The 24,200-nt window shown below is 45.1% G+C and overlaps 1 protein-coding gene across 5 annotated transcripts in view; it reads right to left on the reverse strand.

Annotated features, from left to right (window-relative positions):
• ACKR3 (atypical chemokine receptor 3) overlaps positions 1 to 24,200 on the reverse strand; it is a 76,551-nt gene that overhangs the window by 28,658 nt on the left and 23,693 nt on the right. Inside the window, exons 2-3 of one of the 5 annotated variants that reach the window (XM_058185098.1) lie at positions 14,347 to 14,449; positions 3,580 to 3,735 (exon numbers count right to left, since the gene is read on the reverse strand). The exons of 2 other annotated variants lie outside the window; for them this stretch is intronic. In XM_058185098.1, coding sequence (XP_058041081.1) covers positions 3,580 to 3,735; positions 14,347 to 14,395 — 205 coding nt within the window. In that variant the 5' untranslated portion in view covers positions 14,396 to 14,449. Of the gene's footprint in view, positions 1 to 3,579; positions 3,736 to 14,241; positions 14,450 to 24,200 lie in introns of those variants that run through there. 2 more of the 5 variants (XM_058185107.1, XM_058185132.1) reach the window with 2 other exon arrangements.

Below are 24,200 nucleotides of genomic sequence, written 5' to 3' on the forward strand. Positions count from 1 at the left end.
GGACAATCTATTTTCTGCTGACTTTTATTGTTTATTGCATGTGCTATTCTAGATCCGAACTCTTGCGCCTGCGAGGTGCCCCCGCCTCGTGGGAATGGCCTGTTACCTTACCTAAGGCCGGCCTCAATGACGGGTCTTGGGACCCACAGAGGTGGCATGCGAAGAGAAAGAGCCTTTGGGGTTTTTTAGATAGGGCATTTTTAAGGGGTGGGAGGGTTAGGGCGGGTGTTGGGGGTAGCCCGTCGGGAGGGAAACCAGTCCCTGCGCGTGCTCGTGGCGATTATTTAGTGGGTTCGGAGGTTATGGGGGGGGAATGTGCTCCTTTTTGCGAGGGTGGTTCCATTTGCACGGTAAGTGGGAGGAGCAGATATGGCGGAAGGGGGGGATCGTATCGGTCTAGGGGGTCACGCGTTCGATGTCTGCAAGCAATCGCGTGCCCCGATCCCTCTGACTTTTCCCGTTCCCCGGATGGTCAAGACCCTCAGAGCCTGGGCCTTCGTCTTATGTTATGCAACGCACGGTCCGTGGCCAATAAGGCCCCCCTAATATACGATCTTATTCAGGGGGGCGCCGCGGATCTTATAGGCGTTACGGAGACCTGGTTGGGCACTGAAGGCGTGCCCTGGTCGAAATGTGCCCACGGGTTTCCGTGCATTCCATCAGCCGAGGGCCCAGGGTAGGGGTGGGGGTGGCGGTTGCTATTAAAGAGAGTCTAGAGCCGAGGAGACCACTGTACCTCAGATTGCGGTGTGAATCCTCATTGTGAGATGGGGTCATAGGTGTCAGATGGGCTTGCTGGTCACGTACCTGGCTCCTTGCTGCGTGACAGCTGCCCTGCCCGAGCTCCTGGAGGTGCTTGCCGGGGTGGCAGTGGAGACCCCCAGACTTTTAGTCATGGGGGACTTTAACTTGCCATCTGCCGGCTCGTCATCGACAGTGGCTCGGGAGTTCATGGCTTCCATGACGGCCTTGGACCTGACTCAAGTAGTGGATGGCCCCACTCACATCGGGGGTGGCACACTGGACCTTATTTTTATCTCTGGTCAGTGGTTGAAGGATCTGGATTTGAGAGATGTAGTCATAGAACCTTTGTCATGGTCAGATCACTCTCTCCTTCGCCTGGACTTTCTGACCGCCACTCAACACCGCAGGGAGACGGAACCACAACGTTGGTTCCGTCCCAGGCGCCTGATGGACCCGGAGAGGTTCCGGACGGAGCTTGGGCCACTTCCTGAGGGTCTGGCTCACGGCACGGCAGAGGAACTAGCCGCAACCTGGCAACGGGCTGCGGCTGGGGCTTTAGACCGTGTCGTGCCTCTGCGGCCTCTGACCCGGCGCAGATCCCAACCGGCTCCTTGGTTCTCCGAGGAGCTGAGGGGGATGAAACGCCGGAGAAGACGCCTAGAGAGCTCCTGGAGGTCTAGCCGTTTAGAGGCTGATCGGACACTAGTTAGGTCCTATACTAGGACCTACCTAGTGGCACTGAGGGAAGCGAGGCGTTGCTACGCCTCCTCCCTCATTGCGTCGGCAGATAACCGCCCAGCCGCCCTGTTTCGGGTGACCCGTTCCCTCCTTCTCCAGGGGGAGCGGGATGACCCGTTGCAGGGACGTGCTGAGGAGTTTAACGGTTATCTTTGGAGGAAATGGCTCCAAAGTTTAGAGTAACGAAACAGGTACATTTTGAACACGCCAATAAGAGATGGTTGGCATATAAGCAGAAAAAGGACAAAGAAAAAAGATTAATAACACAACTGCAGGAGAAAGAGGGGAATATCCATCATCGAATGGATGAAAAAAAGAGAATAGCCCAAAACTTTATTGTCAGGAAAAAATAGAAGAGGAAGAAATAAAGACATACCTAAAGGATAGAAATCTCCCTATAATAACAGATGAAATGAATGAGATGTTAAATAGCAAAATTACGATGATGGAGATGAAAGCAGCTATTCAAAAACAAAAAAATAACAAACCTCCAGGACCTGATGGTATCCCCTCTGAGTTCTATAAAGAGATACAGGGACCTGTAGAAATGTTACTGTTGAACATATACAATGAAACTTTAGGGCAATCCAAATTACCAAAGACATGGATTACTTATCCCAAAAGATCCCACAAATACATAGCAAATTAAGAACTATAGGCCAATCTCGCTACTTAATATGGACTACAAATATTCGCAACGATAATCGCTGAAAGAACCAAAAAAATATTAAATGAAATTATTGATTCGGACCAAAATGGATTTTTGCCAAATAGACATGTAAGAAACAATACATGAATGATTATAAATTCATTAGAATACTATGAGGCTCACCCGGATAAGCAGCTGATATTAATGTTTGTAGATGCTCAAAAAGCATTTGACTATCTAAACTTATTAACCAATTGGAAATTATGAATTTTGGGGAGAAATTTACAGACATGATCAGAGTAATTTATTCGAAGCAATTGGTTAAAATAATAATAAATGGGGAAACAATGGAGAGGATTAGTATAACAGGGATGTCCCGTCACCCCTCTTATTTATACTATCATTGGAAATATTATTAATACAAATTAGACAAAATCAAATGATAAAAGGGTTGAAAATTAAACAGGAGGAATATAAAGTTCAAGCTTTCGCAGATGATCTGGTCTTTATCATAGAAGATCCTTTGGAGGCGGGAACCAGCTTGATTCATGAAGTGGAAAAATTTGGTAAAGTGGCTGGATTTAAAATAAACAAGGAAAAAACTAAGATATTAACCAAGAATTGTACCAAAAGGCAAGATGAAAAATTGGAAGAGAAATTGGGAATCCAAATTGTCAAAAAGGTAAAATATCTGGGAATTTGGTTAATGGCAAAATGTTCTACATTAAAAAAGGATAATTATGACAAATTGGTACAACAAATTCAAAAAGATTTGGGCAAAATTACAAGTACCTTTAGTTGGTAGAATTGCCATAATAAAAATGAATATACTACCAAAATTGTTATATTTATTTCAAATGATCCCAATAAGATTAGGGAAAACATTTTTGATCAATTGAATAGAATAGGTAAATTTATTTGGTTGGCAAAGAAAGCCCGAATAAAACGCAAACAAAATTCTTCAGAACTCCAGAACCAAAGGAGGCTTTGGCCTACCCAATTGGGAGTTATATTATCAAGCAGCAGCAATAACGTGGCTAAAGGATTGGGTTTAATTAAGAAATATGAGTATTAACATTGAAAGGCCACGATCTTCAATTGGGATGGCACGCATTTTTATGGGAAGGAAAAAACGAGACCCACACATACTTCCAGAGACATCTAGTGCGAAATGCTTTGTTAAATATTTGGGAGAGTATAAGGAAAAATCACTAAATGAAGGTTCCAGTTTGGATTTCAACAATGGAAGCCATAATCTATCCCAACGTATTGACATAAGGTAGTAAGATTCTTTGAACTCTTAGATGAATTTGGAAATTTAAAATCAGAGCAGGATTTAAGAAATCAAGGGATAAAAATTGATTGATGGCCATATCTGCAAATTAGAACAAAATACAAAAAAGACCAGGAACTACATGGTATATATACAGAATGGGTGTTGGTCCTACCATGATACGCCCCTTCTCTACGATGTCCCAGGAGTGGCCAAGGATGGGTTGAATCATCTGTTTCCTGTTGAGAATGAGCTGTCTGTTTCTTTGAGCTATGCCCCCGTCCTCCTCCTTCCTGCCCCAGTTTCGGTGAGGACGTAGCTGTAAAGACAACTCAAACAAGACAAGCATTAATTCCCAGGCCACAGGCCAAGCGAAAAGCAGGGTGGGGCTTGGCCACTCCTGGGACGTTGCAGAGAAGGGGCGTGTCACAACTGTTGTGGTTTGCCAGCAGCCTGCGGAGCTGGCAATGGAGTTGGACAGCGATGAGGCTGAGGAAGAGCATGGGCCAGTCCTGGAAGCTGGGGAAGGCCCAGATGAGGGCTCTGCGTTGGAGGCTGAGGTAGGACCAGGGCCATCAGGGAGTGAGGTGCGGACTCCAGAGCCTCCAGAGACTGACAACAGTGAGGCAGAGGAACAGGAGAAGCCTGTTCCTAATGCACGCGTGAGAAGAGCTGCCAGAAAGCAAGAGCATCTCAAGCAAAGAGGACGACTTGGGAGTACGGCCAAGAGATGATTGGACCCTCCCATAAGACTTAAAAGACCAGCAACGGCATTTGGGCTTTGCCGGAAAACAACATTGATAGCTTCGTCGTCTTGCATTTATTTTGTATCGGTGTCTTCTGAACTTTTGCCAAGAAAGGCCTTTGGCAGTTTGCCTAATTGGACCAAGGTTGGTGATAGGACTGAGGAATTTGTGTTGGGAGGAATTTGCTTTAATTTAGTTGAACTACGCTGAGAATGAAGTAATTCTCAGCTGTTCGATTAAATTTGTTTTTACACTGACTGTTTCCTACCTACTGGGCCCTAGGTCACAACAACAATAGGACCAACGCCCATTCTCCTGCAAGCTCCCAGGAGTGGCCAAGGATGGGACTTACCAAAGATAAGACTTACCCAAGTCACAGGTGTGAAGCTGCTTGGCCAGAACTTGTAGCCTCCCCATGTACACACTGTAACATCCTTCACCCAAATGATGCCTCAGCAGACATCAATCTTGTAATGACGGATAAAGGGTGAAGGGGAAGTCCAAGTGGCGGCTCTGCAGATGTCAATAGAGGCCTGTGTTGCTCATGCTGCAGAGATGGCAGCACTGCAGGTGGAATGGGCCGTTACCCCCCTAGGAGTTGGTAAGGCCTGAACCTGATGGGCCATCGCAATGCAATCCCACAGCCAATGGCCTATGGTAGATGGGGTCACCTTGGCACCTGTAGATGAGGGATGGAAAAACACAAAAAGTGCCTCCGTCCAACGAGAATGGTATGTCCTCTTGATATAAATCTTGAGAACCCTCCTAACATCCAAAGTGTGCTATCTTCGCTCCAGGGCATGGGAAGGTCCTGGGCAGAAATCAGGCAAGATAACCTCCTGGGTCCTATGGAACTGGAGTTCACCTTAGGGATGAAGGAGGGATATATCCAGAAGACTACCCTATTAGGATGGAAAATGCACAAATCCTGTCAGACTGAAAGAGCAGTCAGTTCGGAAATGCGTCTGGCGGGGGTGAGAGTCACCAAAAACGCAACCTTAAATGTTAGGAACTGTAAACACAGTGTCCGTAAGGGTTTGAAAGGTGCTGATGTCAGGGCCTGGAGTACTTTAGATAAATCCCATGTGGGGTATCTATGGACTACTGGTGATTAACCGCTCCCTTGATAAACCATCTAAGAACTGGTTCATGAGTCAATGATGTCCTCTTCCCATACCGCAAGACTGTGGACAGTGCTGCAACCTGTCGACAAAGGGTGTTGTGGGACAGACCTTTGTCCAGGCCGTCCTGCAAAAAATCTAGAACATGTGGTACTGCAGTTGAGATGGGGTCAAGGTTCCGAACCCCACACCAGTTGGCAAATGCTGTCCATGTTGAATTGTAAATACGATTCGTAGATGACCTGAGGGAAGTCTGGACAGTTCTAATGACCCTGGAGGAGAACCCATGCTTCCTCAGGAGTTTCCCTTCAAGTGCCAGATGGTCAAGTTGAGCCACTGAGGCTCCGGATGTTGCAAGACTCCCTGGCTGAGGGAGATCCTCTCCTGAGAAATCCTCCAGGGCCGAGAAACTGAGAGGCCCACTAGGTCCGCAAACCATGGGCGCCTGGGCCAGTGGGGGGAGGGGGAAATGAGAAGGACTTCCGCCCGCTCCTGTATTACTTTCCATATGACTCCCATATGAATGGAAGAGGTGGAAAAGCATAAAAGTAGGCCCTTGGGCCAAGGGCTGTGTAAGGCATTGGTCTCCTCTGCCCCGTGACAGGAACCTTGTGAAATATCGAGGAAGCTGAGCATTTTGCTGGGAAGCGAACAGGTCCACTACTGGCTGACCGAATCTGACTGTCAGTTCCTGGAAGAGATTGGGATGTAACCTCCATTCTGCATTATCTATTGTGGACTGGTTGAGGCAATCTATCTGTGTGTTTGCCGTCCCCGTGATATGCTCCGCTTTGAAAGAGATCAACTGCTTCTCCGCCCACCTCCCCAAGAGCTCCACCTCCGTCATGAGGCTCCTGGAGTATGTGCCTCCTTGACGGTTTATGTATGCCTTGGCCGTTACATTGTCTGTGAGGATGAGAACGTGTTGGTGCTGTACCATATTCTTGAAGTGGCAAAGGGCAAGGTGTGCCGCCCGAAGCTCCAGCCAATTGATGTTGTGAGTCAGATCCGCTGGAGTCCAGCAGCCCTGAGCCATGTAGTCCTGAAAGTGGGCTCCCCAGCCAAAAAGGCTGGCATTTAATGTTATCGTGATGCGACTGGGCTCCTTGAAGAGACAGCCTTTGCCCAGTGCTGGAGACATCCACCACTGGGGGGAGTGCAACACATTTGGGGGAACATGTACCTTGGCCCGTGAGCTGCTGCTGCCTGTTGGTACGGGAGCAGGAACCAGTGAAGGGTCCTGGCATGCAGCCTCACCTAGGGCACTATTGAGATGCATGACACAAACATCTCCAACAGCCTGGCTAGTAGGGCAATGGGAACCTACTGTTCTGATCGTACCTGTTGGAGCAGGGCAGTCAGGTTGTCCTCACGGTCTTGGGACAGGAAGACCTGTCCCAGCCTAGTGTCAATTTCCATCCCTAAGTGCAAGAGTCATGTGAACTAGCGGACTCTTTGGGAAGTTCATGGAGAACCCCTGCTGTTGTAAAATGGTGATCGTTGTCTGCAATGCCTCCCTGGCCTCATCGAAGGAGGACGTTTGCACAAGAATGTCATCTAAGTAGTATTGTGGACGAATTGGGATTGATCGAAGATAAACCACCAGCGCCACCAGAGCCTTGGTGAAGGCCTGGGGCACCAACGCTAGTCCTGTTTGAAGCAGAAGATACTGGCTATGTGCCGGGAGGATTGGCACATAGAGCCTCCGTAAAATCAATCAGTGCCAGGAACTCACCCTCTGGAACTCCCTTTAGGATGGAGGCAAGGGAGTTCATTTTGAACCTTTTGTAGACCAGATACAAATTTAATTTCTTTAGATTTAGAATTGCCCTCCACCTGCTCAAAGACTTTGGAACCATGGAAAGGGTGGAGTAAACCCAGACCTTTCTGGCACTCCTGAACCGCCTCGATTGCATGAATCTCCAGCAGGTGCTGGATGGCGGCATCCAGGAGACCTTCCTTTTCGCTGCTTTGTAGAACAAGGCAGCTCACGAAGTGGTTCGGAAGAGTGGAGAGAAAGTCCAAGCTGAGGCCTCACTGTATTGAGGACCCAAAGATCGCTCGTGATCATCTCCCATTAAGGCGCAAAAAGAACCAATCAGCTGCCAATAGGAGCTCTGGGCATGTACTCATCGTGGTCTACGAAAAGCGCAACCTCCTGTCCCTCGAAAGTGCCGTTTGCTCTGAAGATTTTGCCTGGGCTGGGTGCTCTATCCGGTTGCCATTCTGTTCACTGAGGAAAAAAGCTGAGTTTGCTGAAAGGAAGGACTGGAATCAGGCTGATTTGAGGACCTGCGATAATATGTAGTAGTGCGTCTCTCCCCGTTTTTAAAAGAAGATGGAAGGACCTTTCGTTGGTCCTTATTCTCTATCAGGACCGGTTCCAGAGCCTCTCCAAAAAGGGTGCCTGCTGTATAAGGGGTCAAGGCCAGCCACCATTTGGATTTGGCATCCGCTTGCCAATTGCAAAGCCAAAGCATCTTCCTTGATGTTATGGAGGAGGTTAGTGATCTAGAAGCATACTTAGCTGCGGATAAGATTGCATCCTTTGTTGCATCTGTTGCAACCACAGTAAGGAAGTGTGATTAAAAAATGAGGCTGCAGATGCGGCCCTAACCGTGCAGGCTGAGGATTGGTGTGCCTTGCACAATGTCAACTCCACTTTCTTATCCTCTGGCTTAAGTCCCTCCACTATATTGCCTGATATTAATGAAGAAAAGACAAGCAATGCGACTGGCAAATTGACCTGGACAATTGCAGTTGAACCTCCAATGCTGGTGCTAGATGGTAAAAACAACGGTCAAGGCCGCTTGGAGTAGGGAAGGACCCTGGCTGCGCTCATTGTGGTTACACCACATCAATGAACAATTGTGGAGCTGGAACATCCTCCTGCACAGTGGCCCATTTGGTCCCAATGTGCTGAGTGAGGGGTCTAACCCCATCCCTGCAGTCACCCGAGCCTTGTGTAGAATCAATTTAAATATGGCAGGAGGAAAAAGGCTGGAGAAGGCCGGCATCGGGTGTTAACCCTTCATCCTCTGATAAGTCTATTTCTCCTTGACTCCCCTCTTGTATTAGTGAATCCTCTCCATCAGAAGATTCATCCTGTAATTGGGACTTCTGCCAACAGGACTGGTCCCTTGTTAAATGCTCTCCCTGAGGGAGATTAGTGGAAGCCTCCACTGGAGGGGCTATAGGCCTAGGGATACTGCGCAATTTATCTTCAATTGCTTGAGAGACTTTGCGCAATGAGCAATTTAAAATCAGCAGGTAAATCAAAAATACAGTTCTCACCTTGCCTCAAGCCAGCTGCAGTCACTGTAAATGTTGCTGAAGCCTCCCTTCTAGAAGTGGAAGGCTGTGATGTAGATGCAGAATCTCGCAAAAAACATAATCTCGCACAAAAACATTAACAGTATTAGGAGACAAATTAAAGGAATGCTCGCTTGCTCTGTATGGAGATAAAGGTTGGGCAATTACAGGCTGACGAGTCAGCAACCTCTCAGTAGAACCAGAGTGGGAATTTCCCCCTTCAGCCCTATTAGGGGCTTGCCGGGGCTGCTCTTTTTCAGCTCTTTGAATTTGTTTCTCCAGAGCTTCATGTCTCCTGCTGGCATCTTTTTCAGAAGCTTTAGAATGCTTCTGCTTCCCCTGGGCCATAGATTGGGGAGTCGCCTCCTGAAGGATTGCAACATTTGTATCCAGAGTCGAATTACTGGAACGTTGTTTCTTGGATCTATGACCAGCAGCTCTTCCCGCCATTTTGCAATTTCAAAAAATGTAATCATTACAGAAACTGCTTGAAAAGTCCTGTAGCCGAAAGGCCTCCTGCAATCAATATTCCTAGCCAAGACTAGGCAGGGACTTAAATCCTACCAGGCAAGCAGGGGCAATCTGAGTATGCCTAGCCTAAACTAGGCAGGGACTCCAATGGCCTCCACTGAGGCTGTGGCACCTGGGTATGCCCAGCAGCTGCTGTGCAGGGACTCCACGCCTCTCCTGAGGCCTCAGCCACTGAGTATGCCTAGCTGAAACTAGGCAGCGACTCCTTCTAGCTCAAGCGAGGGAATTGGGCCCACAACAACTCATCTGGCTCCACTGTCCAATACATAAAACTGACGATCTCACCGGGTCCGAGGCAAGCAATCCTCTCAATTCCTAAAGGTTCCTGAAGTCTCTGGGGACGAGTGTGCCTAGCAAAGTGAGGCAGGGACTCCGATCGTGCTCCTGAGATCTAAATTAGAGCCTCCGATGGCTAGTGCAAGCCCAGCTGACTATACAAAAAAAGCCACCCATCCCGCCGGCTCCCTGCCTGTCACTCTCACTTCTGCCTCAATCCAGGTCACTGATGGCCTTAAGGAGGGAAATCGACGATCTCGCCGGTTTCCTTCTCCAAGCGATCAGTCCAGTACTTTATTTTTTTCTTTTTTCATATATGTATCTTCAGTAGAGTGTTAGCATTAGGATTAGTAAGCCTAACCCTTTTTATGACTCTCTTTTCATACTTTGCCTAAATACTTGTCATTATTAGGTATTTTATACAGTGCCTAGGGAAAGTACCTAGCATATTAAAATAACAAAGAAATTTCATACTGTGCCTAAAAATCACATTCTATCAATTTTCTAGGCATTCTATACAATACCAGCTTTTTACACATTGACAGTAACAGATCTGATGTGTGACACTGTTCTGAGTCGGACCTGTGACAATTTGGGGTATGCTTATGAACTCCTGAGCCACTTCTGAAGCCAAAATCAGGGAAGGAATATTGAATTCACCAAGAACCTCAAGCACCAAGAAGTTTGGGGAAGTCCACTGACAATTTTGAGATGGCTTCTAGCAGTTCAGGCATGGAAGTTACTATGCAGCAGGGAGGTTGATACAGTAGCAACAATCCCAGCTGATCCTACAAGCCCAGATCCTATACCATTCTGAAAAAATGGTTGGCCAATCTCTTCTTGAAAACCTGCAATGACAGAGCACCCACAACTTCTGGAGGCAAGCTGCTCCACTGATTAATTGTTTTCACTTTCAGGAGATTTCACCTTAATTCAATGAACTGGAAATCCTGTTGTGTAGTAGTAATGAACATATTATTGCTAAAGTTTATAGACAAAATGTGAGATTTTCACTTGGAAAGAACATTTGAAGATTCCTTACCCTACCCAGTGTTTGAATGATTGCCGCTATTTTGCCTTTTCTGCTAAATGAGCAGGAAAAGCTAAGGCAAGAATCTTCAATGTAACAAAACCATGAAACTCTATTGGGTCAAAAAGGTGAATTCCTTTGCTTCTAAGAGATATATAGAGGCAAGATGGCTGCTGTGTGACAGCCTATTTAGTGAGCTCCTTATCCTCTTATTATAGCTACTTTTATATGGATGTAAAATAGTTTATTTTTTATTTAATATTATCTGTAAATTAGTTAAGTTAGTTTTATTTTATTAGGTGTAGTAATTATAGGTTTTTAGATTTAGGATTATTACATAGCATATAGGTTTTAGATTACAAGTCCGGAATTTATCAGCATTTGCTGATGCTGTGGGAGTATGTTTTTTAAAAAAAATTAAACCACCCAAGGATGCAGAAACAACCCAAACCACCCAAGGATAGCAGCAAAAGCAAAAAGGGTCTTGAAAAGAAAACTTAAAAGAAGACATAAATTGGAAATACAGTTGGGAGGAAACTCCAAACACAACATGGCGATAATGACAACCAGACAACCAAAGATAAAGGACTTATTTCAAATAATCAACTCTGCAAGTAAGTCATCATCTTTTTTTTTTTTTGCTCTTCCTCCCTCATAATCTCAGTAAATAAGCCCTATTCCTTGCTGGAGTGGGAGGATGATGATTGTCTTTCGAGTAATTTTAAAGGAGACTTGGATTTGGTTGCTAAGAATTGCCTCCAATTTTTGGTTGCTAAGAATTGCCTCCAGTTGCCTACAATTTTCCTTCCTCACCTTCAATTCCATAGACAGTCTGTCCATTTCTGCACAATCATAAATTTTTTTAATTATAATTTGGTCTGGAGAAATATCTGGTTGTTTCCAGTTCTGTGCTAGGACCATTCTACTTGCAGTTAACATGTGCATTGTTATGTATTGTAATTTTTTCTCCATTTTCCCTTCAAGGATGTCCAAGAGAAAAAGTTTTGGCTTCATCTCTATTTTCTGTTCTGTCATCCTCTCCAGCCATTTTCTTATCTTACACTAGTATTTTCTAATTTTAGGGCAGGTCCACCACATATAGTAGAATGTTCCTTGTTTATGACCACACCTCCAACATTCCGGGGACTTGTTCAAGAACACCTTGGCCAATCTCGTTGGTGGCAGATGCCATCGCTAAAACATTTTATAAAGGTTTTCCTTGTAAGCAGCTGACATCGTTAGTTTGTAGTTTCTCTCCCACAGTCTATCCCATTGATCTAATTGAACATTGTGGTCAAAATTTCTTACCCAACTAATCATTGTCTCTTTCACAGTTTCTTCTTCCATTTTGAATTTTAACAAGAAGTTATACATTTTTGTAACCATTTTTCCCCTGTTACTAATAAAATCTTGTCAAATTCCAATTGTTTTCCTGCAAGTTCCCAGGAGTGGCCAAGGATGGGTTGAATCGTCTGTTTCCTGTTGAGACCAAGCTGTCTGTTTCTTTGCGCCATGCCCCTGTCCTCCTCCTTCCTGCCCCAGTTTCGGCTCAGTCTTAACCTGAACGAGATGCTTCAAAGCATTCCTGGCTACTTCTGGACTTCAGGATCGTGAGATAATTTTTTTTTCTAATTTGCCCTTTAGATTACATTTGGAAGCGGCGGCTGGACAGAATTCTACCTATGTGACCACTTGGAACTCTTCGCTCTCTTTTGGTTCACAAGGGAAATAAGGGCATTGAAACAGGTTAAGAGACGTCTAAAGTGCCACTGGAAGAAAATGAAGAATGACTCCAAGACTTCAACAACCTTATAAAGTGTCAAAACAAAAGTATTTCTCCACTCTTATTGCATCTTCAGAATGCCATCCATTGTCCCTGTTCTGGATCATCTAATAACTCTTATCTCGGGGGGCTAGGACAATCATTTTCAGGATCATGCAGAAGAATTTGTTGAATGCCTGTCGGATAAAATCGTTCAGATTCATTCCCAGTTAGGGCCCTTATGAAATGCCTAGGGAGATGTCTTGCCCAGTAAATTGAGAACAATTTAACCCTGTTGGACCTAAAGAAATGAATAGGGTCCTCTGTGCAGTCAATGCAACTATCTATCAATTAGACACCTGTCCCTCCTGGCTGGTAAAAGCCTCCAGGACGGTGATGATCAGGTGGGTGCATGCAGTGATAAATTCATCACTGCAAGAGGGAATATTTCCACAACTTCTAAGGAGGCCCTGTTTTTTCCTCTCCTTAAAAAACAATCATTCGATCCCACCTGCCTGGATAGCTTTTATCCAGTCTACCATCTTCCCTTTTGAGGGAAATGGTGAAAAAGATGGTGCTCAGTCGCTCTAGGGGATCCTGGATGAAAACTATTTCCTGGACCTCTTTCAGTCAGGACTCAGGCCTGGCTATGGAACAGAGACAGCTTTGGTCACACTCATGGAAGATCTCTGGCAGGGGTTGGATGGGGATAATGCAACCATTCTCGCTTTCCTTGACCTCTCATCATCCTTCAATACCATCATCCATAGTATCCTTTTGGACTGGCTATGTGAGTTGGGGCTGGCCAGCAGAGTTTTCCTTCAAGGCAACTGGCTGACAAACCCTACTCAATGAGTAATCTTAATATTATGTCTACATGGAGGGAAGTAAGCAGTGGGGTACCACAAGGTTCTGTCTTAGGCCCGGTACTCTTTAATAATAATAATAATAATAATAATAATAATAATAATAATAATAATAATAATAATAATAATAATAATAATAATAATAATAATAATAATAATATTTTTATACCGCCCTTCTCCCGAAGGACTCAAGGCGGTTAACCGCCAGATAAAAATACAATTTAATATACAATAAAACCCATTTAAAAAACTTATTCAACCTTGGCCAAATTAAAACTATAAAAGACATGATATAAAACCCCCATTTAAAATCCAATTTAAAACCCATATTATGCCAGTCCTGCTCAGAAGAATAGATAAGTCTTCAGCTTGCAGCGAAAGGCCCGGAGGTCAGGAAGTTGACGGAGTCCGGGAGGGAGCTCATTCCAGAGGGTAGGTGCCCCCACAGAGAAGGCTCTCCCCCTGGGGGTCGCCAGCCGGCATTGTTTGGCTGACGGCACCCTGTGGAGACCCTCTCTATGGGAGCGCACTGGTCGGTGGGAGGCATATGGTAACAGAAGGCGGTCCCGTAGATATCCGGGTCCTATGCCATGGAGCGCTTTAAAGGTGATAACCAAAACCTTTAAGTACACCGGAAGACCACAGGTAGCCAGTGCAGCTTGCGCAGAAGAGGTGTTATATGGGAGCCACGAGTGGCTCCCTCTATCACCCGCGCAGCTGCATTCTGGACCAACTGGAGCCTCCGGGTGCTCTTCAAGGGGAGCCCCATGTAGAGAGCATTGCAGTAGTCTAGGCGAGAGGTGACGAGGGCATGAGTGACCGTGCATAGGGAATCCCGGTCTAGAAAGGGGCGCAACTGGCTAACCAGGCGTACCTGGTAGAAAGCTCTCCTGGAGACGGTCGCCAAATGCTCTTCAAAAGACAACCGCCCATCCAGGAGAACGTCTAGATTGCGCACCCTCTCCATTGGGGCCAATGATTCGCCCCCAACAGTCAGCCGCGGTTGTAGCTGACTGTACCGGGATGCCGGCATCCACAGCCACTCAGTCTTGGAGGGGTTGAGCTTGAGCCTGTTTCTCCCCATCCAGACCCGCACGGCCTCCAGACACCGAGACAGCACTTCGACACTTCGTTGTTTATGAAGACAATATCTTCATAAACAACTTAAATGAGGGAATAGAAGGGGAACTTACCAAATTTGTGGATGATACTAAACTGGCAGGAATAGCCAACACTCTAGATCCGTGATGGCAAACCTATGGCACGTGTGCCCAAAGTGGCACGCAAAGCAATGTCACCTGGTATGCACGGCATCGCCCATTCTTCTTCCGGGTTTCTGGCACACATGGCCTTTGTGCGCGCGGCAGTGCCAGAAACTGGAAGAGCTGGTCTTCCATTTTCCTGCATGTTTAAATAAAAAAAAATTTAAATAAATAAATAAATAAATAATGTTCATGCCAACTGATCGTCATGCACACATGCGCGTCAGAAACCCAGAAGACTAGGTGGTTGGCGCACATGCATGCACTGGAAACCAGAAGTTCATTTTTGGGCGCGCACATGTGCCCTGGACAGCTCCTCTCCCAGGTTGCGGCCTCACTGAGAACTTCTCTCTAGCAGAACATATATTCTTATTTTGTTCTTTTTCATTGTTTATTTTATTGTCCTATTATTTTACTTGTTTCCACTCTCTTCATTTCTTCCTTTTTATTGTTTTAAATTGCCTAGGGTAATTCCATGCAAAAACAAGTGGCAAATAAATTTATCAAACAAATAAAGGGTCTCCTGATTGAGCAGAACTGTAAGACCTCCAAACCTGTTATTCTATGCTGGAGAAAGCCATTTAAAAATGCCTCTAATAATATTAGATTACTACGTTTGGTTCTATTGAAAGTAGTAGTTTAATAAAATATTTCTCTTGCAGATTTTCTCAAAACGAACTGGAAGATGGTATTAATGGGAACATATTGATATTGTATAGGTTTTTCATTTCAGGTTAGAATTTCCTTGTTTTAGACTTTTTTAAGAAAAATTGCTTTAAGTTTGGTAGGTTATCAGCATTTAATGATTTAGGTAAATATTTTGTCTAAGACATGGATATCAACAATATTTAATATAATTCTCCTTTCCAAAGGTGATGTCAGATTAAGTGGAAAAAGAATTATAAAAATACCAGATAGGGACAATCTTCATATAAAAAAAGTTTTTTGCTACAGTTATTATATCATACTGACCTGAAAAACTGAACAATGTATACTCAATTCTTCAAATTTTCCTCAAATCCTAACCCTTTAATCTCCTTACTATACTCCTTACTCTGTTTTGAACCACTTCAAACTGTCTAAACCATTTAAATCATTTTAAACTGTTATAGCCATAGCTAAATATGATGCTCAAGGTGGGATCTGACCAATGCAGATTTGGAAACTACCTCTACGGATGTAATGTAAAACTGTGTATTTTTTTTAGTCATCACACTGATCAGTCATATTTAGATTGCCCTCAGCAAAAGATGTTCAATAAATACAAGTCCCTCCATTCCATGACCACATATTTTACTTTTTTTGGAAAGACTTTTGCAAATGCAAATTATGTTTGCAAGAGATCTTTCTATTCAAGATTACTGGTTTCAGGACCAGACCTTCCTCCACTTTGATGTGAGTGGAGGAATAAAAATCAAGCTCCCCAGACCAGTTTTGCTAATCAGAATATCTTGGGATTCTCTGCAAATGCTTGGCTCATATCATGCAATATTACAGGACCACAATCTATAATAGTTTGCAATCAAGAATGAGACAAATGTAGCTATTGGTTCTGTTCTTGACAATCCATGGCAAATTCTAAAAATCAGTACAATGCTTCTAAGATGCTTACAGATAGATGTTTATGATTTACACTCTGGATTTAGAATAGAATGAGCGGAAGGGATCTTCGAAGTCTTCTATTCCAGCCCCGTGCCTATACCATTTCAGATAAGTGACTATCTAGACCAGGGGTGTCAGACTCGATTTTTCCACAGGCTGGATCAGTGTTCTATCTGACCTTCATGGGCCAGTGCATCTGGAGGAGTTAGCGGGCGCACGTACGTGGAGTTGGCAGGCGCATGCGTGTGCAGACCCACCCCCACCATCCTGGTTGTCTTCTGTGCGCATGCACACCTGCCGGAATGGTGTACACTACCCTCTGCGTGTGTGCGGCCACCAACTCCTGATAGAATGGGCCAGGCTGAAGCTTCCTGAAGGGCCAGCTCCAGAGCTCCTGCTGCCAGACACCTTCCCCACCCTGTTCACGCACATACCTGAAAGGACCCGCAGCCCAGGGGTGAAATCTAAAAATTTTCCCTACCGGTTCTGTGGGCATGGCTTAATTGGTGGGCATGGCTTGATGGTCAGGTGACCGGGTAGGCATGGCCAATAACAATAAATAATAAAAATAATAAAAAAAGTACACAAAGCAATGAGTGGTACCAAAAACCAACTTTCACACTTTACACACACACAACACAACACAACTGACTCACACACAATGTAAAAGCAGCTGCACTTCACCCAAAATGGCCCCTGCAACAAGTAGGAGCCTCACACAGCCACAAAAAGCTCAAAAACCAACTTTCATGCTTTACACACACGCAACACAACTGACACACACACACATACAGCTTTGTGAGATTTTATGTGTTTGTGTAGTTAGAGTGAAACACTACAGGAACACACCAAATCTCAGAAAGCTGCACAAATATTTTATTTTATTATTTTATTTTATTTTATTTGTATTTTTAGATAAAAGCAGCAAAATTTAAAACTTCCTTAACTTTAAATTGCTATGTCTTAAAAAAAAACCTCCTAAAAAAACCTCAATTAACTATTTTTTTAAAGCTCCCCCACCCCAAAAAAACCCCCAGTTGCTTACTCAATTCAAGGGACAAGGCAGGCAGATTGAGTTGCTCACCATGAGATGGATTGCAGGCAGGCAGATTGGGCATTGGTTTACCTTCTTGGAGAGGTGGAAACGGCAGTCAGGCATGGGTTAACACTCATGTCTGAGTGCCAGGACCAAATTTTTTTGGCCCTGCCTCTTCCTTGCTCTCCAGCTTTTCGGCGAGGAATGCTCAGCAGACTAACATGTCTATCTGAAACGAGAAACAATTAGTAGCCACCCACCCCGACCCCTCCTAGCCGGGAAGAAATAGCAGGGTGGGGCTGACTGCCATTCCCACCTCTCCAAGAAGGGGCATCTCAGATAAGCCAACGCCCATTCTCTCAGTCAGTGGGAATGGCAGTCAGGCATGGGACATGCCAAAGCTAATGTCGTCCCTGGGAGGCTCCCTGAAGGCTGGTCGGTGATGACCTGCAAAGCTTGTCTGCCGAAGGCAGCGTCGGCCAATGCAAATGAATCCAGCCGGCAGTGTCTTATGAAAGGGGTTGGTGTAAACCATGTGGCTGCCTTGCAAATCTCTAGGAGTGATGCCTGAGTACTTCATGCTGCTGAAGCTGCTGCGCTCCTAGTCGAGTGTGCGGAAATATGTTGTGGAACTGGAAGCGCTTGTTGTTGATACGCCGTGGTGATAGTGGCTCTGATCCAATGACCCAAGGCTTGAGACATTACTCTGGTCACCAGAGATGTTGGCCGAAAGGAGCTAAACAAGGCCTCGGATTTCCTGAATGAGGCAGTATGGAAAATGTAAATCTTCAGAGCCCTGCGCACATCCAACGTGTGCCAAAGGTGTTCTAGACGGTGCCTAGAAGACAGGCAGAAGTCCAGAAAAATGATTTCTTGAGAGCGGTGAAAAACTGAATTGACTTTCGGCAGGAAGGATGGGTCCAATCTGAGTACCACGCGATTGTTGTGAAAAATACAAAAGTCCTTCCTTATGGAGAGAGCTGCGAGTTCAGAAACTTTGCGGGCAGAAGTGATAGCGATGAGGAAAGATACTTTGAGAGAGAGAAATCGCAAAGATCCACATTAAGGAGTCGTGATCAAAGAAGGAAGAACAAGTGGATGCTTTGACAGCCCAGGCAGTCGCCTGGTGGGCTTTGATCAAGATTTTCTCGGCTCTTTTGTCTTCGGGCCAAAGAGACTCATCTGGAGGACCCGTAAGGGGAGAGGCCGAGGCTAACGCCACTAGAATAGAATAGAATAGAATAGAATAGAATAGAATAGAATAGAATAGAATAGAATAGAATAGAATAGAATAGAATAGAATAGAATTGAATTTTTTATTGGCCAAGTGTGATTGGACACACAAGGAATTTGTCTTGGTGCGTATGCTCTCAGTGTACATAAAAGAAAAGATACGTTCATCAAGGTACAACATTTACAACACAATTGATGATCAGTATATCAATATAAATCATAAGGATTGCCAGCAACAAGTTATAGTCATACAGTCATAAGTGGAAAGAGATTGGTGATGGGAACTATGAGAAGATTAATAGTAGTGCAGATTCAGTAAATAGTCTGACAGTGTTGATGGAATTATTTGTTTAGCAGAGTGATGGCCTTTGGGAAAAAACTGTTCTTGTGTCTAGTTGTTCTGGTGTGCAGTGCTCTATAGCGTCGTTTTGAGGGTAGGAGTTGAAACAGTTTATGTCCAGGATGCGAGGGGTCTGTAAATATTTTCACGGCCCTCTTCTTGATTCGTGCAGTATACAGGTCCTCAATGGAAGGCAGGTTGGTAGCAATTATTTTTTCTGCAGTTCTAATTATCCTCCACTATGGGAGCGTCTACCATAGAAACCTGTAGAATATTGCCTAAATTGTGGGCTACGTTATATAAATGTTTGTCCAATCCATTAGGACTGGGGCCCGAACCAGGAACAGTCCATTGGCGCTGGACTACATCCTCGAATAGCTTAGGAGCTGGGACTGTCTCAGCTTCGGCAGCTGGTTCCATAAATAAGGGATTGGCGGGATCTGCCTCAGATTGTGCTGTAGGAGGCGGGGGGGTGACCCCCATTCTTGTAGTATTCTGGGCTCTGAATAAAAGGGAGCGAAACATCTGGGGCTTAAACAGACCAATGAACGAGGGTTGATCTGGCTCCAGTCCTTCATCGTCTGATGGAGATAGCTCCCTGTTGATCTCTTCATCTGACAGAGAACCCTGGTCATGATAGTCTCTATTTTCTTCCATTCTGGGAGAATGGTGATAAAGGTCTGAACTGTGAGAAATTTCGCCTTTAGTTGGTGAATTGCCTTGATAGAGGCATTGGGCCAAACCCTGTCTGATGGCCTCCAAAATCATGTGTCCAAAAGACTCAGGTATTTGGAACTCTGGTGCAGGAACTGAGCTAGGACCCAGTGAGGAGGAAACCGAGGCAAATCCTGTGAGGCTTGAATTAAAGGTTGTTGTGCCAGTACAGGCTGAATGGGAGACTCTGGAAGAGGCTGAAAAAGTGGGCCCAGACTTGCTGGGGAGTGCTGGGCAGAGCTGGCTAAACGGTCTGGAGACCAGGCTGCAGTGTCCCCCAGTGTAGAGGAAGCCCTTACTGGGCTGAGATTCCTGGAAGGAGATACCAAAGTAGCCATTTGGATAGGAGGGGTGGGAGCTCTTGAAGAAGCCTGAGCTTGAGCCCAGTTTATGGCTTTTTCTAGCGCCTTGTGCCTGCGCTCCTCAGATTTTGAGGGCTTGGTGGCTTTATCCCTGGAAGCCTTAGCCCTGGTCTCCCTTCGCTGAGCTCCTGAAGGTCCCTCTCCAGGATCAGAGGGATGTCTACAGCGATCCCTAGAAGGAGCCTCTTGGTCCACCCTTGCGGCCGCCATTTTGAATCCGGAAAAACAAATGGTCGCTTTGCCCGCCAAACAAGAAAGGAGGAAGGCCTCTGCTACTCACTGTTCGCTGATCTGCTGTGGCTAGGCATTGTAGAATTGGTCCTCCTCTGATCGCTCGCCCTCTGGCTGCTAATGTGATCTAAATGGCGCGGGAAAGTGTCTCCGCGCCAGAAGTTGCAGAGCGAAGGCTCTTGTTGCAGCAATTGTGCCCTCCCTAAATAGGGAATAGCGGGTGTGGAGAGAGCTAAGGGAGACGCGCTCCACTCCTCCGCAGGAACTGCCAGTCGGCAGCCCCATGCTGCTTTGCACAGCCTTCTGTGATATCGGGCAAGTGCCTTTCACGCCAGAATAAGGCTTCCTCTTCAAATTTCAGGAAAGGCTGTAAGGAAGAAAGAGGTGCTAGAGAAAAAACTTGGTGGAGCTAAGGATAGACACGTCCGGTCCTTAGTAGACCAAATCAAAAAGCTGGAGAACAAGGAAGAGGCGGGGCCAAAAATAATCAGCAGACTCGGTCCTGGCAGTCAAACATGAGTGTTAACCCATGCCTGATTGCCGTTCCCACTGACTGAGAGAATGAGTTGCTAGCTGATGTAATTGATTGCAGCTGCCGAGGCAAGGCAGGAAATGTGAGCGAGCCCGAAAGAAGCAGCAAGCTGCCAAGTAGGCAAGTGGGGACTGGGCGATTGGGTGGGCATGGACAGGGGGGCCAGGGATTTTTGCTACCGGTTCTCTGAACTACCCACCCCCATAGCTACCGGATCACCTGATCCTGTCCAAACCGGGAGCATTTCACCCCTGCTGCAGCTTCGGGGTTGCCCGGCAGCTGTCCCCTCCTCACTGCCCCCACTGCACCAGCCCTTCTCCTGGCCAGCTGAAAGTTCCATTCTCCAGCCGCTGCCCTGTTATTCTCATGCCCCACAGCCTGCTCTCCGCCCCGCAGCAGAGGCCGCTTCAGCCGCAACCTTGGGATTGCCTTCTCACTGCCCCCCTGTGCCAGCCCTCTACTTGGATGGCTGGCCAGAAGTTCTATTCTCCAGCCACTGCCCCGCAATTCTCATGCTCCCCAAGCTGCTCTCCTCCTGGCAGCAGAGGCCACTCTAGCTGCAGCCTCAGGATTGCCTTCTCGCCACCCACTCCGCACCAGCCTTTCACCTGGATGGCTGCTGGAAGTTCCATTCTCCCAGCTGCTCCATGCTCGGCAGTGGCAGCAGCCCCCTGCTCGAGGGCAAGGTGGGATGCGCATGTGCCCTCTGCCTCCTGCATGCACACATGCAGGGGTAGCATGGGCCAGGCTGAAATGACATGGGCCAACCCCTTACAATTTTCAGGATGGCTGAGCAGGCCGGATCTGACCATGCTGCAGGCCAGATGTGGCCCACAGATGTTGAGTTTGGTGCCCCGGGTCTAGACTCTTCTTAAAAACATCCAGTGATGGAGTATTCATGATTTCTGGGGACAAGCTATTCCACTGGTCGTCTTCACTACTAGGAAGTTTTTCCTTAATTCCAGGTTGCAACTCTCTTCAATTAGTTTCCAACCATTGTTTCTTGTCCTACCCTCTGGTGCTTTGGAGAATAATTTGACCCCCTCTTCTTTATGGCAGACCCTCAAATACTGGAATACTGCTATCATGTCACCCCTAATTCTTTTCTTTAGACTAGCCAAACCCAAATCCTATAGCTGTTCTTCATAGGTTTTATTCTCCAGGCCTTTGATCATCTTAGTTGCTCTTCTTTGCACTTTTTCCAAAGTCTCAACATTTTTTTTGTAGTATGGTGACCAAAACTGGATGCAGTATTCCAGGTGTGGTCTTACTAAGTTTTTATAAAGTGGTACTAATACTTCATGTGATCTTGATTCTATGCCTGTTTATACAACCCAGGATTGTATTAGCTTTTTCGGCTGCTGCTGCACACTGCAAGGTCATATTCAAGTGATCATTTACTAGGACTGCAAGGTCCTTCTCAGTTACTGTTTTTGAGCCAGGTCTCTCCTAATCTGTACTTATACCTTTTATTTTTCCTGCCTAAATGTAAAACTTTGCTTTTCTCCACATTGAAATTCATTTTGTCGGATAGGGCCCATTGTTAAAGTCTGTCAAGATCTTTTTGGATCCTGAGCTTGTCTTCTGGGGTATTGGCTATTCCTGCCAGTTTAAGCTCATCTGCAAATCTGATGAGTTCCCCTTTTATTCCCTCATCTAAGCCAATTATGAAGATGTTGAAGAGTACTGAGCCTAAAATATAACTTTGTGGTATCCCACTAACAACTTCTCAGAAGACAAAATCAAAGGTATAAGTACAGATTAAGCAAAACCTGCTCAAAAATAGTAACTGTGAGAGGGACTTTGAAGTCTTAGTGGACAATCACTTAAATATGAGCTAGCAGTGTGCAGCAGCAGCAGCCAAAAAAAGCTACCGTATATACTCGAGTATAAGCCGAGTTTTTCAGCACGTTTTTTGTGCTGAAAAACGTCCCCTCGGCTTATACTCGAGTATATACGGCTTATACTCGAGTTTTTTTTTTCTTCTTTTTTTCACATTATACCGGATGGCGCAAACTTGGCGGGCTTTTGCATTAGCGTGGGGAAGCCCTGCCGGTGCAGTGAGAGGGCGGGGCGGGGGAGCCGCCAGCCTTCTCGGCTGAGGGGGGGAGGGTTTCCCCGACCGGTAGCTGCCTCATTTCCCACCCTCGGCTTATACTCGAGTCCCCAGTTTACCCCAGTTTTTTGGGGTAAAATTGGGGACCTCGGCTTATACTCGGATCGGCTTATATTCGAGTATATACGGTAATACAATCCTTGGTTGTATAAACAGAGGAACACAATCAAAATCACAGTATTAGTACCACTTAGTAAGGCCACTCCTGGAATACTGCATCTGATTTTGATCACCACATTACAAAAAAAATGTTGAGAATTTGGAAAAAATGCAAAGAGCAATGAATATGATTAAAGGCTTGGAGACTAAAACATATGAAGAAGGGCTGCAGGATTTGGATTTGGCTGGTCAAGATAAAAGGACTTGATGGGTCATGAGAGCATTATTTCAGTATTTGAGAGGCTGCCACAAAGAGGAGGTGGGCAACTTATTTTCCTAAGCACCAGAGGGCAGGACATGAAACAATGGATGGAAACTAATCAAGGAGAGAAGCAACCTGGAAGTAAGGAGAAACTTCCTAATAGTGAGGACAATTAACCAGTGGAACAGCTTGCCATCAGAAGTTATGGGTACTTCATCATTGGAAGTTTTTAAGAAGAGACTGGACAGTCACTTATCTGAAAGAGTCTCTTGCTTTAGCAGGGGGTTGGACTAGAAGACCTCCAAGGTGCCCTCCAGTTTTATTCTTATTGATTGGTTGTTTCTGTCTGTATTCCTAGCTGGGTTTGTTCTTTATGATAGAAAAAAAATTCTTCCTGGGACACAGAGGGTTCTAGGTGGCCTAGCATCAGGATAGGGACCACTACAATATTGCCACTAAATGTGGCATTTCTCTAGAATAAGAATGAATACTTAAAAGAATAACTGTCTGAAGCAGAACACACATCTCCATTCTATATTCAAGATCTGGCCTATTGTGTTTGCCACTTTTTATCTTGTCTTTATTGATTTTACTGTAATTTTTTTGTTTGACTGTTGTTAGCCATCCAGTCGTAAGAACTCAAGTGGCATTCAAGTTTAATAAATTATTATTAAAACCATTAAGATTTATGCATTGGGAAAGTGCATAAAGTGAAGCTTTTCCCATAGCTTTCATGAGAAATCCAGGAAGGAAAAAGTAAAAAAATTACTACCATACAAAAGTTTTTTTATACAAAAATGTCAAATCAATGCATGAACAGTGTGGCACCTGGGCGCCATATATTCCAATACAAATGAAATGGATCAAATTAAACATAACTATTACACTCAATTAACTTTTGTATTTCTAATAACAATACACATCTATGTTAGATTACAGTCTATCGTTATTCAATTATTTCACATTTTCTCATTATTACTTTCATTTTATAAGATAAAAATGTATACATTAATATTCCCCTTATTTCTATCACTTATTCTAGCTTTTAATCATGTCACCCTTTGTTACGAGACTTTTTTTTCTTACCTATCTAACTTCTAATCATATCACCTCTGCCTAAAGAAAAAAAGGGGTAGAAGCAACTCAGAACTGCAACAACAAAAGAGGAATCATCCATCCATCATCTCTTGCCCGCTTCACACTATAATTGCTATGCTTTAAAAGAGAGGAAGAAGAAAAAGTGAATCAGAACAATAATAAACAAGAAAATCATCTACCCATTGTCTCTTGCCCGCTTCAATACTTTAATTGCTATTCTTTTTTTCCTGACTTGCTTCCCAAATTCTTCTCTTAAATCTCCATC

Source organism: Ahaetulla prasina, chromosome 1 (genome assembly GCF_028640845.1).
Source record: "Ahaetulla prasina isolate Xishuangbanna chromosome 1, ASM2864084v1, whole genome shotgun sequence".
In the NCBI taxonomy this organism is placed as follows: domain Eukaryota; kingdom Metazoa; phylum Chordata; class Lepidosauria; order Squamata; family Colubridae; genus Ahaetulla; species Ahaetulla prasina.